This window comes from Anastrepha obliqua, chromosome 2 (assembly GCF_027943255.1).
Source record: "Anastrepha obliqua isolate idAnaObli1 chromosome 2, idAnaObli1_1.0, whole genome shotgun sequence".
Taxonomy (NCBI): domain Eukaryota; kingdom Metazoa; phylum Arthropoda; class Insecta; order Diptera; family Tephritidae; genus Anastrepha; species Anastrepha obliqua.
Genome location: NC_072893.1, coordinates 15,122,627 through 15,136,432, shown reverse-complemented (window position 1 = coordinate 15,136,432; position 13,806 = coordinate 15,122,627). Strand labels below are relative to the sequence as shown.

Here is a 13,806-nt window from a genome sequence, read left to right as displayed (position 1 = left end):
CTATGACAGCCTGGGGTAGTGCGCCGACCTAAATCCAATCAATTTCCTCCATTACATCAATAGCTCTGGCTGCCTGTAGGTATCTGCCTGTTGGAGGCCTCATAATGGTATCAAAACGGCGCTTTAGTGCTCCTTCAGGAGTACTAGACTGGTACTTTAACCATTTCACCTACTTCGCCTACCTACACTGGTTGTAAGACTTCGAAATACTTCGATCCTTTTTGCGTCGGCTGCAATGAGGATGAGGCAGAATCATCTCAGCACCTTCTCCTTAGCTGCGCTGCTATCGCGGGGCTAAGATTTGGGCATCTTGATTCTTACTTCTTTACTACGCCTGCTGATATAGCAGGTTTAAAAATTTTATGGGCTTCACCAGATGCATAAAGTGGGTTGTGGTAACTTAGTCAACGTTCGTAATACGCAAATACTTTGCTCTGACTGCTGTAGGACACGCGCAGAGAAGCGCTACAAAAATAAACAAAACTAAAGAATCCTGTCATATAATAAAAATTGAATTTTGTGGGTAATTTACACTTTGCGACACCATGTTTGGGTGGTGATAAGTTTCTTTCGTTCTATAAAGGTAAAATTTAGAATGTTTTGTTTTTGTCGGATTAAGTTTTGTTATATCTGGTCAAGGAGGATTCGAAATATTAGAAATAAAATTCAAGTTAACAATCTGGCCTACTATAAATACCATCTTGTTCATAAAGTTCCCAGAATCACCACCAGCTGACGTTTTAAGTCAGCAGCTTTGAAATCTGTGTTGCTTTTTTTTTTTTGTTTTTGTTAGGTTCCCAGATCAGTGATTAATATTGCTAGCATAATTTTATCGCCCATGACTTGACTTTTGTAAAAGTTACGCCGTCTTGAGTAAGTCTACCTCGGCACTTATTTTCGAGTTTTTAGAATTTAAAAAATGGATCTGATTTTGCAACAATGAGTTCACATTAAATTTTGCATTACAAATTAATTCAATGCAGCGAAAACCTTTGTCATATTTGAAAACTGTTTCGGTGTTTTGGTAATGATACTCTAAAGGAAACAGCCGTTTACGAGTGGCACGAATGTTTCACAAGAGATGATGAGACCAACGAGGATGATGATGAAAATCGAAACTTGATGAAAGCATCAATAAAGTGAAAGAAAAGTAGGTCAATAACCGCAAATTAACCCGGCGTTCGTCGCTACTGGGTAAAAAATAGAGAGAGCTGACAGAGGATTTGAACATTGCTTATGGATCCATCCAGGACATTGTAGATAATGATTTGGGTGTTGTCCCAACAATAGGCGGCCCGCAAATTAAACAATATTCAAGTCCTTGTAGCTGTAGGCTGAAATCTTTATTTTACAATTAGTTCAAATTTAATAATAAGAATGTACAATATAAAACTTACATTTTGTTCGCTTGCGGCGCCTGTGCTCGAACAATGTAGAAATCAAAAAGAATGAGTTGACATTTTTATGAGAGAATGAGAAAATGAGAAAATGGCAAACAGATGAGTGCGATGGGTTGCCATCGCACCTTTCGCAACAAGCGTGAATGCAAAATTATAAAATGAATAAATTTCGCAACATACCCCCTCTCGTAAATTTCCTACGAATTCTAGTATGAAATTTACCAATTCAATTATGACTAGTGACATCGAGTTTTGCTAATTTAATTACGGGTCGGGTGCACAGACCGTTTGCTAGTTTCACCACAGCGCTACGAGCCTCTCCGTCCTTTCCACGGTGGAGATCTATAACTATTCCTTTCGGCCATGAGTTCCTTTTCGCATTGTTGTCAACGATGACCACGACGTCGTTTATTTCGATAGGTCGAATCGGCGGGTGGAACCACTTAGAACGTCTAGTAAGGCACGGAAGGTATTCTTGGATCCAACGCTTCCAGAATTGGTTAGCTAGCTGGTTTGAAATTCGAAAGCATCGACGGAGAGCTAGCCCACTGTCGTCATCACAACCTGATTCGCGAATTCCGCTTGAGTTTCCTAACAAAAAGTGATTGGGCGTAAGTGCGTCGTCGTCTGCAGTCTCCAAGGGCACATATGTCAGAGGTCTTGAATTAAGAATATTTTCAATGTCCGCTAAAGTGGCCCTTAGAACTTCTTCACGTAGTATTGCTTCGTGCGTAATATCCATTAAAATTGATTTTGTTGACTGTATCATTCGCTCCCATGCCCCACCCATGTGAGGAGCCGAGGGCGGAATGAAGGACCACTCGATTTGGGGATGTCTTCTCTCTAGGTCATCGGATGACACCCTTTCTATCTCGCTGATAAGTGCTCGGCTGGCACCACGAAAATTTGTGCCGTTGTCTGACACAATGCGCTTCGGGACTCCTCTGCGGCACACGAACAACTTCAACATTAGCAGGAATGTCTCCGTCGACAACGACGCGGCGATCTCGATGTGAACGGCACGACTCGTCAGGCACGTAAATAACACGCCCCAACGTTTTTCACGCCGCCGGCCAACAGCTACGTCGATAGGGCCAAAATAGTCCACTCCTGTAAACGTAAATGGCCTTGTAAATGGTGACAGTCGTTCTACAGGTAGACTTCCCATTTGAGGCGGTTGCGGCTTAGCTTTACGATTGCGACATATTTGGCATCTTTTGGCGCACTCCTTTACCATCGATCGCAAAGCACCGACGCAGTATCGCTGGCGCATCTCATTGACAATAATCTCATTATGATGGTGGTGAAATTTTCTATGGTAAAAATCAATTATCAAACGCGTTACTGTATGATTTTTCGGTAGTATTATAGGTCGCTTAACATCGACTGCTACTCCTTCTAAGAAGTCGATTCGACCTTTCACGCGAAGAATCCCAACCTCGTCCAGATACGGCGACCATTTATATATAGCAGACTGCCGTTGAATATTTTGACCGTGTTGTAGGCTTTTGACTTCTTCGCTAAACGCATTTTCCTGGCTTACGGAAATAAGAATTTGCTCTGCTGCTTGAATATCGCGCAATTCGAAAAGTCTTAGTAGCGAACGTGGCGTAAACTTCAAGATTCGGCGCAGGAAACGCAAAACAATTTGTTGTGTGGAAAGCAGTCTCTCCCATGTGCTAAACCTTCGTACGTCTGGAGAAATTACTGACAGGGTGGGGAACAATGGTGTACTTGTACTTATGTGGTGCAGCTCTGATGTAGCGCCTACTAGCTCCCCTACAGGCCAACTAGATTCGGGCTGGGCTAAGAACTTTGGCCCTCGAAACCAGCGTGCATTGTCGTCAAAATTGCGAACGTCGGACCATTTTGTGCCCTCATCAGCGATGTTTTCAGAAGATGGCAACCACCTCCACTCTTTAGCGCTGGAACCCTCAAGAATTTCGCCGACACGTAACGCAACAGATTGGTGGAACTTTCTTGCATCTGAACGCACCCAGCATATCACGTTTTTCGAATCTGTCCAAAAAATTCTACGGCTTACCTGAACAGAAAGTTGCTTGCCTATAAAAATTGCCAACCGCAGACCCAGAACTGCTGCCATTAACTCCAACCTCGGTATTGAAATGGGCTTCAATGGTGTGACCCTTGTCTTCGAAGCCAGCAATGAACAGTTCACCGCGTTACCAACTTCAGCACGCAAATACGCCACAGCAGCATAAGCGTTGATACTTGCATCCACGAAAATGTGCAACTGGTTACTCTGGCTACAGCTGGAAAGTAAGTAGCACCGAGGAATTTTGACGTTGTTTATCGAAGAAATTCTTTTCAACCAGTTCCACCAGTTACTGCGATCATCCTCTCTGATAGGCTCGTCCCAATTAACACCTGAACGCCAAATGTCCTGTAGGATGATTTTTGCTTGTATGATGACATACCCGAGCAGTCCAAGGGGATCGAATATTTTCATGATCGTACGCAAAACTTGTCGCTTCGATGGGAATGTGTGCTCATCAAAAACTTCTTTAGGAAACTTTTCCACAAAGGTGAGCTCATCCGACGCTGGTAACCACCACATTCCAAGCACCTTTTCGATAGTAGCTTCAGGTTCCTCAAAACATCTGGACAGCAGCGTGCTGTTAGCAGAGAGTGCAGTCAAAGTTTTCTTGGAATTGGATACCCAGTTTCGCATCTCGAAACCTCCTTCGTTATGGATCCAGCGAACAACAGTAGCCAAACGCGATAACTCTTCCTCATTGTCTGCACTCTGAAGCCAATCATCGACGAAAGTGTTATTTATAATGGCTTGTACAGCTTCGGGATAGTTTTCGGAAAAACGTTGTGCATTTTGGTTTTTTACGTAGTTCGCTAGCGAAGGAGAACACGAAGCGCCGAAAGTCAACACACACATGGCATATACATCTGGCTGTCGATTAGACTCACCGTCGCGCCATAAAAACTTCTGCGCCACTTGGTCCTCTTTGGCTACCTTAATTTGGTGAAACATCTCGCGTAAATCCCCGCATATTGCAAAAGGCTTTTCGCGGAATCGAAGAAGAATGCCCATCATCGAATTTAGCTGATCAGGTCCTTTTAACAGCATGTGGTTAAGTGCAGTATTTCCAGCTTTAGCTGCAGCGTCCCATACCAATCTAGTTTTGTTTTTGTTAACGTTGAGCACCGTGAATATGGGAAGGTACCACGATCTGCCACCTATCGATGTTTCAAGTGACTCCAATTTGCGTATGTAACCCTTTTTCTTGTAATCGTCAATTTTGTCGACGATAAAACGGTGGAGTTCAGGATCCCGCTTCATCTTGGCTTCCAAGCACATTAGTCGACGGCGCGCCATAGGAAGTGAATCGGGTAAATCGACGACGTCTTGTTTCCATAGCAATCTTGTTTCCCATCTCTTCTCTGTTGGCAAAAACTTGGTGAATTTTTCCATCAATTGTAAAGCACGTTCATCATCCTTTGACCGAAGCGGTTTAGCTGGCGCATAGACACCGATAGCGTCGATAGCAAAATACGCCTTCATCTGTTCGTCCATTCGGTCCCTGCTCGTAGGATCGCAGCTGCAGATGTGGAGCACGCGGGGCATCACTGCGTGTTCAGATGTGTCTCGACCGTAAACGGTCCATCCCAGCCGGCATCTAGCAGCAATCAGGTTGGAGGTGCTACTCTCCTTAACTTCAATTGGCACACAGACTTTCGCGTTGTCGACTCCGATAAGAATTCGAGCCCTTGCACCGTTATATGGCAATATAGGTAGACCTCTGAGATGGGCATGCTTCTCCATGGTATCGCGGTCCAATGTTTGAACAGGCAGGCCTAAACGAGCAATAGTGCGTACGCCTCTTAACAAGTAGTTTGGAGAGCCCAACTGTGTCGATGCGATCTCAAAACTTACAAACTTGGAGTTATTTTCGCTTTGAGTAATTTCGTTAGTCCATCGCAGACACAACGCCTCGGACGGCCCGTCTAATTCAAGGTAATCTGCAAGCTCGTTCTCAATTAAAGTGCAAGACGCGCCTTCGTCGATGAGTGCATATGTGTCAACAGATTTGGATGCGTTACGAACAGTAACGGCGACGTACCTAAATAGCGAGTTCTGCTTCTCCTTTGGTGAGCCTGAATGACGTTCGTGGTATAGCGCTGTTTGCTCATGACCGACGTTGCTCTTAACGGGAACAGGCGTATGCAGAAGAGCGTTGTGTGCCATCTGGCAGCCGTCAACCCCACACCTATTCTTCAGATTGCATCGGCGAACATAATGAGAATTGAAACAGCGTAAGCAAAGTTTTTTCTCTCGTACAAACAGCCATCGATCACTTCGCGAGAGCGCAGTAAATTCTGCACAGTCTGACAGCTTATGGTTGGCGCCACACTTTGGGCATATAGTCACCTTCGCGTTTACTTCTACATTTCTTCCGATAACTTCATGAACTAAAATTCTCGCCTTGTGGGAATTGCGGCCTTTCTTTACTTCAATATTTTCAAAGGCAGCTGTGGTTGTGGGTGGCTCACATCTTGTTACTTGACTCGCGCATGTAGCAAGTCCGAAAAGCCAATCGTCAAACACCGCAATGTCGACGCGACCGAGCGACATACGATAGCCGCCCCAATTGAGCCTTAGATCGCTTGGCAATTTGGCTATCAAGTCATTAAGCAACACAGGATCGTTTAAATAATCGGCCAGGCCTACCGCCTGGATCGTAGCGCGATAGTTTTGCACTGCAAGTGAAAATGCTATGAGCGTTTCCAATTTATCGGCCCTAACTGCTGGCTCTTGTCTCAATTTCATCTGCATTGTTTGATGAATAATGTCAGGCCTACCATAAAGCATTCTCAATGTGTTGATTGCCAGACCTACTGTTGCTGGCATCATTAACCTACCACGCACCGCTTCGAGAGCTGGTCCCTTTAAACACTTTTGTAGTCTGATCAGGTTTTCTTGATCGGTGAAGCCACATCGCTCGGTAGACTGCTCGTAATTCGTGATGAATAGGGGCCAGTCCTCAGGCCTGCCGGAAAAGGTCGGTAAATCCTTGGTTATCACTTGCCTGCTGGAAATCTGCGTTGGTGTTAAATTGACGTCGGATGTGCTATATTGGCTGAAAACGTTATAAGAGGGGTCGCGCGTTTGGTTACACGATGGCATAATGTTCGGCTGCATGAAAACAGAAGTGTTCGGTGGTGGTGCCACGCGGCTATGCATATTCGTCTGTGAACAAAATGGCCGAAATGTATTGCCGAACGTTGGATAGGTTAGCGCGCTACAAGGCATAACAGCCGAAGTGAGGTTAGGTATGGCACCATTAGCAATGCCGGGCCCACACGTGCTTGTAAATGCATTGACTGCCGCGGTTTGAAACAGCGGTGCACTGGTGCTATATACCATGTAGTGCGGTTGAGTTCCATGAACTGATGTTATCATGGATGCGTTGTTCACGCCCGGTACTGTAAATGTGGAAGGGTGAGTAGTGGGCGTTGATGCGTGACAATACGGTGCACTACCAGCTGTGAATGTCGATCCAATTCCAGTTGCTGTGTCGTTGCTAGGCTTGTCAGCCTCACCAATGGTCGCCGCCGGTGGTATTTCACTGCCTTCCATAAGTACGCTAATATGTTCGGAGTCTTCCATTTCCGAACTTCGATGGCCAAGGGACTTCAGAATCCAAAGAAAAAATATTTGTTTCCGAAACAAAATATTTCAGAATGTTGTCCCAACAATAGGCGGCCCGCAAATTAAACAATATTCAAGTCCTTGTAGCTGTAGGCTGAAATCTTTATTTTACAATTAGTTCAAATTTAATAATAAGAATGTACAATATAAAACTTACATTTTGTTCGCTTGCGGCGCCTGTGCTCGAACAATGTAGAAATCAAAAAGAATGAGTTGACATTTTTATGAGAGAATGAGAAAATGAGAAAATGGCAAACAGATGAGTGCGATGGGTTGCCATCGCACCTTTCGCAACAAGCGTGAATGCAAAATTATAAAATGAATAAATTTCGCAACATTGGGCTTACGCCGAGTTGCTGCAAAGTTGGCTGTAAAGGACCTAAGTTTCATGCAAAAAAGAGACCGCTTCTATATCACCAAAAATATGATTTCCAATGCTGAATTCGACCCAACATTTATCACAAGCATCACTACTGAAGACGAAACGTGGGCATATGAGTACGACACGCAAGCACGACGTCGGGAGATTGAGGGAAGAGCTTCGAGGGCACCAAAACCACTAAAAACCATGTCGTTTTCATTCAAAAAAAGAAAGCGAAGCTCTACGTTTTTTATGGATTCAACGGTATTGTACAATACGAATCTCTGCCAAAAGATTAAACAGTTCATAAGGTATTATTTGGGCATTGAAAAGAAAGAAAACAACTTGCGAATTTTGCAACAGGATAACGCAGCGTCAAAACGCCGCTCAGAGCTATCATTATCCGTGAATTTTTGACCAAGAATGAAACAAATACCATCCAACAGACATCGGATTCACCCGATATGGCTCCCAGCGATTTTTGTTTCTGTTCGATCGAGTAAATAGCGTGGAATCACTACTTTGACTGAAGGAGTCTATCTGTGACCTTAATTGTCTAACTGAAGAAAGTCTTCAACAAACTGCTTCTCTGAAAGATTCCACGCGGTCAGCAAGTTGGATTTAATTAAATGGCATGGAGTCCTCCGTATGGAGTCTTCCGTGTGTTATGAGCCCTCCGTATATTGTCCTGGTTCAACAGGGGTTTCAAAAAATCACACGAAGAAATGGAATTCCATCTCTTGTGCCCTTTCCGGAGAAATGGGCTTGTGCAATTTCCCTTCAACAGCAGTCAGGGGGGTGCGGATGACCGGGTAGGAGACCTCTGATGCCAATTTAGTCGACTTCTTTCTTGCAAGCTCATCAGTAATGTAATCTGCTTCTATGTTCCTATGTCACGGAACCCAGATCAGAGAAATGTTACCTGCACCCACAAGTGATTTGATTTCCTTCTTACAGGAGTTGACTATTTTTGATTAACACAATGGTGTCGTCAGAGCCTTGATTGCAGCCTAACAGTCAGAAAAAATGCTAATATCTCCCCTGTTCCCGGGTTCAATAAGCATTCTGTATACCTGCAAGATCGCAAAGAGTTCTGCCTGAAAGACACTCGCAGTATTCGGCAGTTCAAAGGAGATAGATAAGGCGGATAGAGAAATTCCCTACTCTGACTTCTGACTGAATCTTGGAAGCGTCAGTGAAGACAGAGGTATCAACTCCGGTGCAGATTTTCCCATTTTTACAATCCTGCCCAACTTCAGTTTGCGGACATAGAGAACTGTATGAAGTTCAGAGAAATGAAGTGTTAAATGCCTGAAAATGCTACCATGTCCCTTGAGAGTTTGCCTCTAGAGGCGAACCTCCTTCAGCCTGATTGCATTTTGAACAGGGATGGAAATAACGCAAAAGTCGAGGGAAAGTAAGTACAAAACGAGGAAGAAACACTTGAGCACTTCCTTTGCAATTGCCCAGCCCTAGCTAAAATCAGAGCAGGTTGTCCAGGTAAATACTTTTTTAATTTTCTTACAGAGTTGCCAGACAGCTTGGGGTTGGGACCAATTCTACGTTTCATAAGAGCCAAAAATGGTTCCACGAAGGAGGGTAAATGGGGTTCCCACGCAGCACAATGGTATCACAACGGACCTGTAAGGTCTAAGTGAGTTGGTCGTGTAGACCGACTGCCATCATAACCTAACCTAATCTAAGCACAAAACGACATTCAGAGCAGCAGTGGGACAAGTTCTACACACCTCAGTGATACCAATGCATGTAGTCTTCAGCACTCTCTCTAATTTAGTGGTATTATAGTCCCTCTTTTGTCAAAATTGGCAGTGGTTGCGTTGTACATCCAAAGAACGACTTCTGGCTTGAGTCCCCATTTTTTTCCGAATATAAATTTACAGAAGTCAAAAGCTATGATACGTTCGTTGGCTTTCTCTAACTGATTTTCAATGTGGAGCTTCCAATCGGATTTTGCAGGCAAGTATCACTCCCAGATTCTTAATTTCCGCTGAAAGCTTGAGATCATAATTATTTATTCTCGGAAGCGTAAAATGTTGACGTTTATATCTTCTGGTAAATAGCCTCAGCTCCGTTTTATAGCAGTTGACTCTGACCGCAACTGGCAGCCAAACGACTGAGTACAGCCAGTGACCTTTCCAAAATCTCAGTTATGACTGAGGGAAACGATCACGATACCACTAAATATATATATATATAATTAGCGCGTACACCCTTTCTGGATGGTTGGCCGAGCTCGTCCTCCTATTTGTGGTGTGGGTCTTGATGTTGTTCCTCAATTGAAGGGACCTACATCTTCAAACCGACTCCTTACGGCAGATATTTTTTATGAGGAGCTTTTTGATGGCTGAAACACACTCAGAGGTTTGCCATTGCCTGCCGAGGGTCGCCCGCTATTAGAAAAAACTTTTTCTTCATTTTGGTGTTTCACAGAGATTCGAACATACGTTCTCTCTGCTCCGAATGGTAGTCACGCACCAACCCATTTGGCTACGGCGGCCGCCACCACGGGAAAATATATAAAAATATAAAGAAGAGACAACAGGACACCATCTTTTTAAAGTAGTTTCATATAAACGCACTTAATTTAAATTTCTTTCAGTGTAGAATACCTTCGCAGTCGTAGTAGCATTGCCAACATTGTTTGCTTACAGCAATCGCCTACAATAACGAACGCATTCTCGCCAACCACGCCCATATTTGGCCAATCTCACCTTCGACATAGCATTGCCCTTACGCCCAAAAAGTGTAACAAGCAATAAAATCTGTGTGCCATAGTGCACCCTCAACCTCTGTCCAGTCACCCCTCCCCAGCAGCAGGCCAGTCGCATCCTTTGTGCTATGCTCCCACATTGACAAGCTCGCACGCACACACACACACACGCACCCAGGTGATTTGATTGCTTGTTCGCTTCCATTGTTTATATGCGGTTACACCTTTCACAGGCTTTCACAGAATAACAGTGTACATATGAGTGTGTGTGTGCGTATGTGTGAGCATGTGCGTGTGTTTGCACTTCCATCGTCAAACAAAAATCGCGCGTTTGATGAGAGTCCATCAACGCTATGCTACGCTCGCTTACTGCCGTCCGCTTTCTTCTTGCTCCTCGTGATTGCCTTTGCTTCATGAGGCTGCCGCCGCTGTTGTTGTTTTTGTTGTCGTTATTGGTGTTGTTTGCCAACATGCGCTAGTGCCTTTTACCACTGCATTTATTGCGCTTTACATTGTTGTTGCAAGCATCATTTGATTGTGCGCTGCCACACAATTCATTTAAAATGCCACAAAGTGCGAGTATCGGTATCGGCTTCGACCGTTTGTACAACCCGCGTCATATGTGTGTGTGTGTGTGTTTGTATGGAGCAAAAAGGTTGCAACAGGCACAAACGGTTTACCTTCGAAATCACGCCGATGACGGGCGCGTGCTGCCTCTCAGCATCAAAACCAACAAAAACAGCAACGGCGTGCACACCTTTGTGGCTTTCACTATCATAATTTGCTGCGACTAATATGTGCGTTGTTGTTGCAGTTGCTGTTGGAAACTAAATTTTCTGCTCGCATAAACTCGATATACGAGTAAGTGGTACAAATTGAATTTGCTGCGGCAAAACTAGATAACTAAATTAACTGTAAATTTTATCTTCAGCGATGCACTTCAACCACCCACCTTTTGCGCCTCGATTTAAGTTGGTTAGCTATTATGATTTTCGTAGGCATATTCTTGAAATTATTTAGTAGAAAACTTTATATACAAATTTGCATGACATTCAAACAAAATTTAATTTCATCCACGTACGTTCATGTGATGTGTTTAGTTTTATTCTTAGAACTTTTGCTCAAAGCAGCTTTTGCCTTCCACTTGAGGCTAAATTCGAAGCTTAATGAATTGTGCTTAAATGGATTATTTCTACTCATATGCATCAAGAGGTAATCGACCATGTTTGCAACAGGTGCGGATTTGACATCAAAAAAGTTGTTCAAGAATGGGCAAAGCTGAATTTTTTCCACCTCAGCAGACTACGTTGACGATGAGCTCGATGGCTGATTTATCAGATCTGAAGACGTGGAACCAGCATTAACACCGATAACAATGTCAGCCTAGAAATCCAACGTAGAATCTCTATCGCCAACAACAGCTACTTTGGATTAAGTAGGCAATTGAGTAGTAAAGCTCCCTCCCGACGAACAAAACTAACACTCTACAAGGCTCTCGTCATGCCCGTTCTAACGTATAGCGCAGAAGCGGAGACGATGACAACATCCGATGGAGCGACGCTTGGACTGTTTGAGAGAAAGATTCTACGCAAGATTTTTGGATCTTTGAACGTTGGCAACGGCGAATATCGCAGGCGATGGAACAATGAGCAGTATGAGCTTTACGACGAAATAGACATAGCGCAGCGAATAAAGATCCAGTGGCTACATTGGCTGGGTCATGTTGTCCGAATGGATACAAACGCTCCGGCTCTGAAAGTATTTGATGCGGTACCAGCTGGTGGTAGCAAAGGAAGAGGAAAGCCTTCTCTGTGTTGGAAAGATCGGATGGAGAAGGACTTGGCTTCATTTGGTGTGTTCAACTGCCGCCGGTAAGCACGAGAAAGAAACCACTGGCGTGCTTTGTTAAACTCGGCCAAAATCGCGTAAGCGGTTATCGCGCCAATTAAGAAGAAGAATAAGACGTGCTCACAAAGTTTCAGTCTCTCATATAATATGATATGTATACCAGACCCATATAATTGGTGATCAGATTGGTGGTACTATTTCAAATAGGGTGTTTTTGACAAATCACACATGACTCCTGTGAAACTAAATATGATACATATTTTTTTTAGTATTCATAGACACTTCATCATCGAAAGGCATATACCTCAACAACGTTTATGCATCCCACAGTTACATTATGAAAACCGACGCTCTGTGAAAAGTGGATGAAGCCCATTTTTCGATAAATGGCTACGTCAATAAGCAAAATTGCTAGATTTGGACTAAAGCGAAGCCCCAAACCACTCAAGAACAGCCATTAGATCAAATGAATACAATCGTTTGGTGCGGCTGGACTATGGACTGGAGAATTTATTCGTCAATATTTTTTCAAAGGCGAGGCTGGCGCCAATGTAACAGTGAATGGCGCTATGATAATAGAATTTTGATGCCGGAAATTGAAGCCCGTGATCTCCACAACATTTAATTCCAACAAGACAGAAAGGCGGCGCTACTTGGCATACAGCCCGTGAAACAATGGATTTACTGCATCGTCGTTTCGGTGAGCAATTTATCTCTCGTCTCGGACCAGTAGATTGGACACGAAGATCGTTTGATATCACACCTTTGGAGTCTTTTTACATTCCAAACTGTCATATAAAAAAAAGAGGTTGTCTGTAAAGTCGATTTACTGACGATAGTTTAACGTGACAACGTCATAAGAAAATACTGATGTTATGGTTACAATTTTCAAACATTAAAACAACAGGTTTTATTAATAACTAGTCGTCACTAATTATAAATTCGCTAAGGATGATGATGATACACTTGGTTTTATTTTAAACTCTTCAAGTAAATCAAATTAATAATAAGATGTCGAACGTTGCCGAACGTTGTGCTCTTTGTCGTTCGTTCTGCACTTTCGCTTCCAGTTCATGCAAGGTAACGACCATGAGCAAGGTAACGACGAATGAGCAAGGTAACGACAAATGAGCAAGATAACGACGATTGAGCAAGATAACGACACATTTTTTCGTGCGTGCAGCCGGCTAAATCAAATTATAAGACGTTATCACGTCAAAAATTACTTCAGCTTAAAAATTGAAGACCTGAAAACAGCAATTTATGGAACTTGGCTGAAATACAGGGTTGGCCATATTAAACTGACCCATGTAATTATTAAAAAATATGGAAAAACAAACATTTTTTTGTGTTTCATTGTGAAAAACATTTAATTTAGTTCAAGGAGATCCGTTTACATCACTTTTTGAATATGATATCGCGCAAGTGGTCGCCCTTAGCTCGTATAGCGTAATGTGCCCGTTTTTCGGCGTTTTCCATAGTTTTGGCCAGCGTCTCGGCTTGTTGACGTAAACCTTAGATTTCAAATAGCCCCAAAGAAAAAAGTCCGGTGGCGTCAAATCCGGTGATCGTGGCGGCCGCTTTTTGATATCAAACGGCCAGGGAACAAAGTCTTCAATAAGTTGACGGTGGCTCGTGCTGTGTGTGGTGGTGCGCCATCTTGCTGAAACCAGAAGTGCTCCATACCATTTTCACGAACAATCGGCATCACAAAATCGGTTATCATGGCCCGATAACGCTCTTGATTGACGGTCAATGGTTGGTGTTGACCATTTTCAAA

General features: G+C 43.5%; 1 protein-coding gene across 1 annotated transcript; it reads right to left on the bottom strand.

Moving 5' to 3' along the window:
- Positions 1-528: 528 nt before the first annotated feature.
- Positions 529-7,044, bottom strand: LOC129237107 (uncharacterized). The gene is made up of 3 exons (XM_054871538.1): positions 4,344-7,044; positions 1,950-4,268; positions 529-575 (listed from the first exon to the last, which is right to left on the bottom strand). Exons 1-3 carry the CDS (start codon positions 7,042-7,044, stop codon positions 529-531), a joined length of 5,067 nt encoding a protein of 1,688 aa, XP_054727513.1.
- Positions 7,045-13,806: the final 6,762 nt, after the last annotated feature.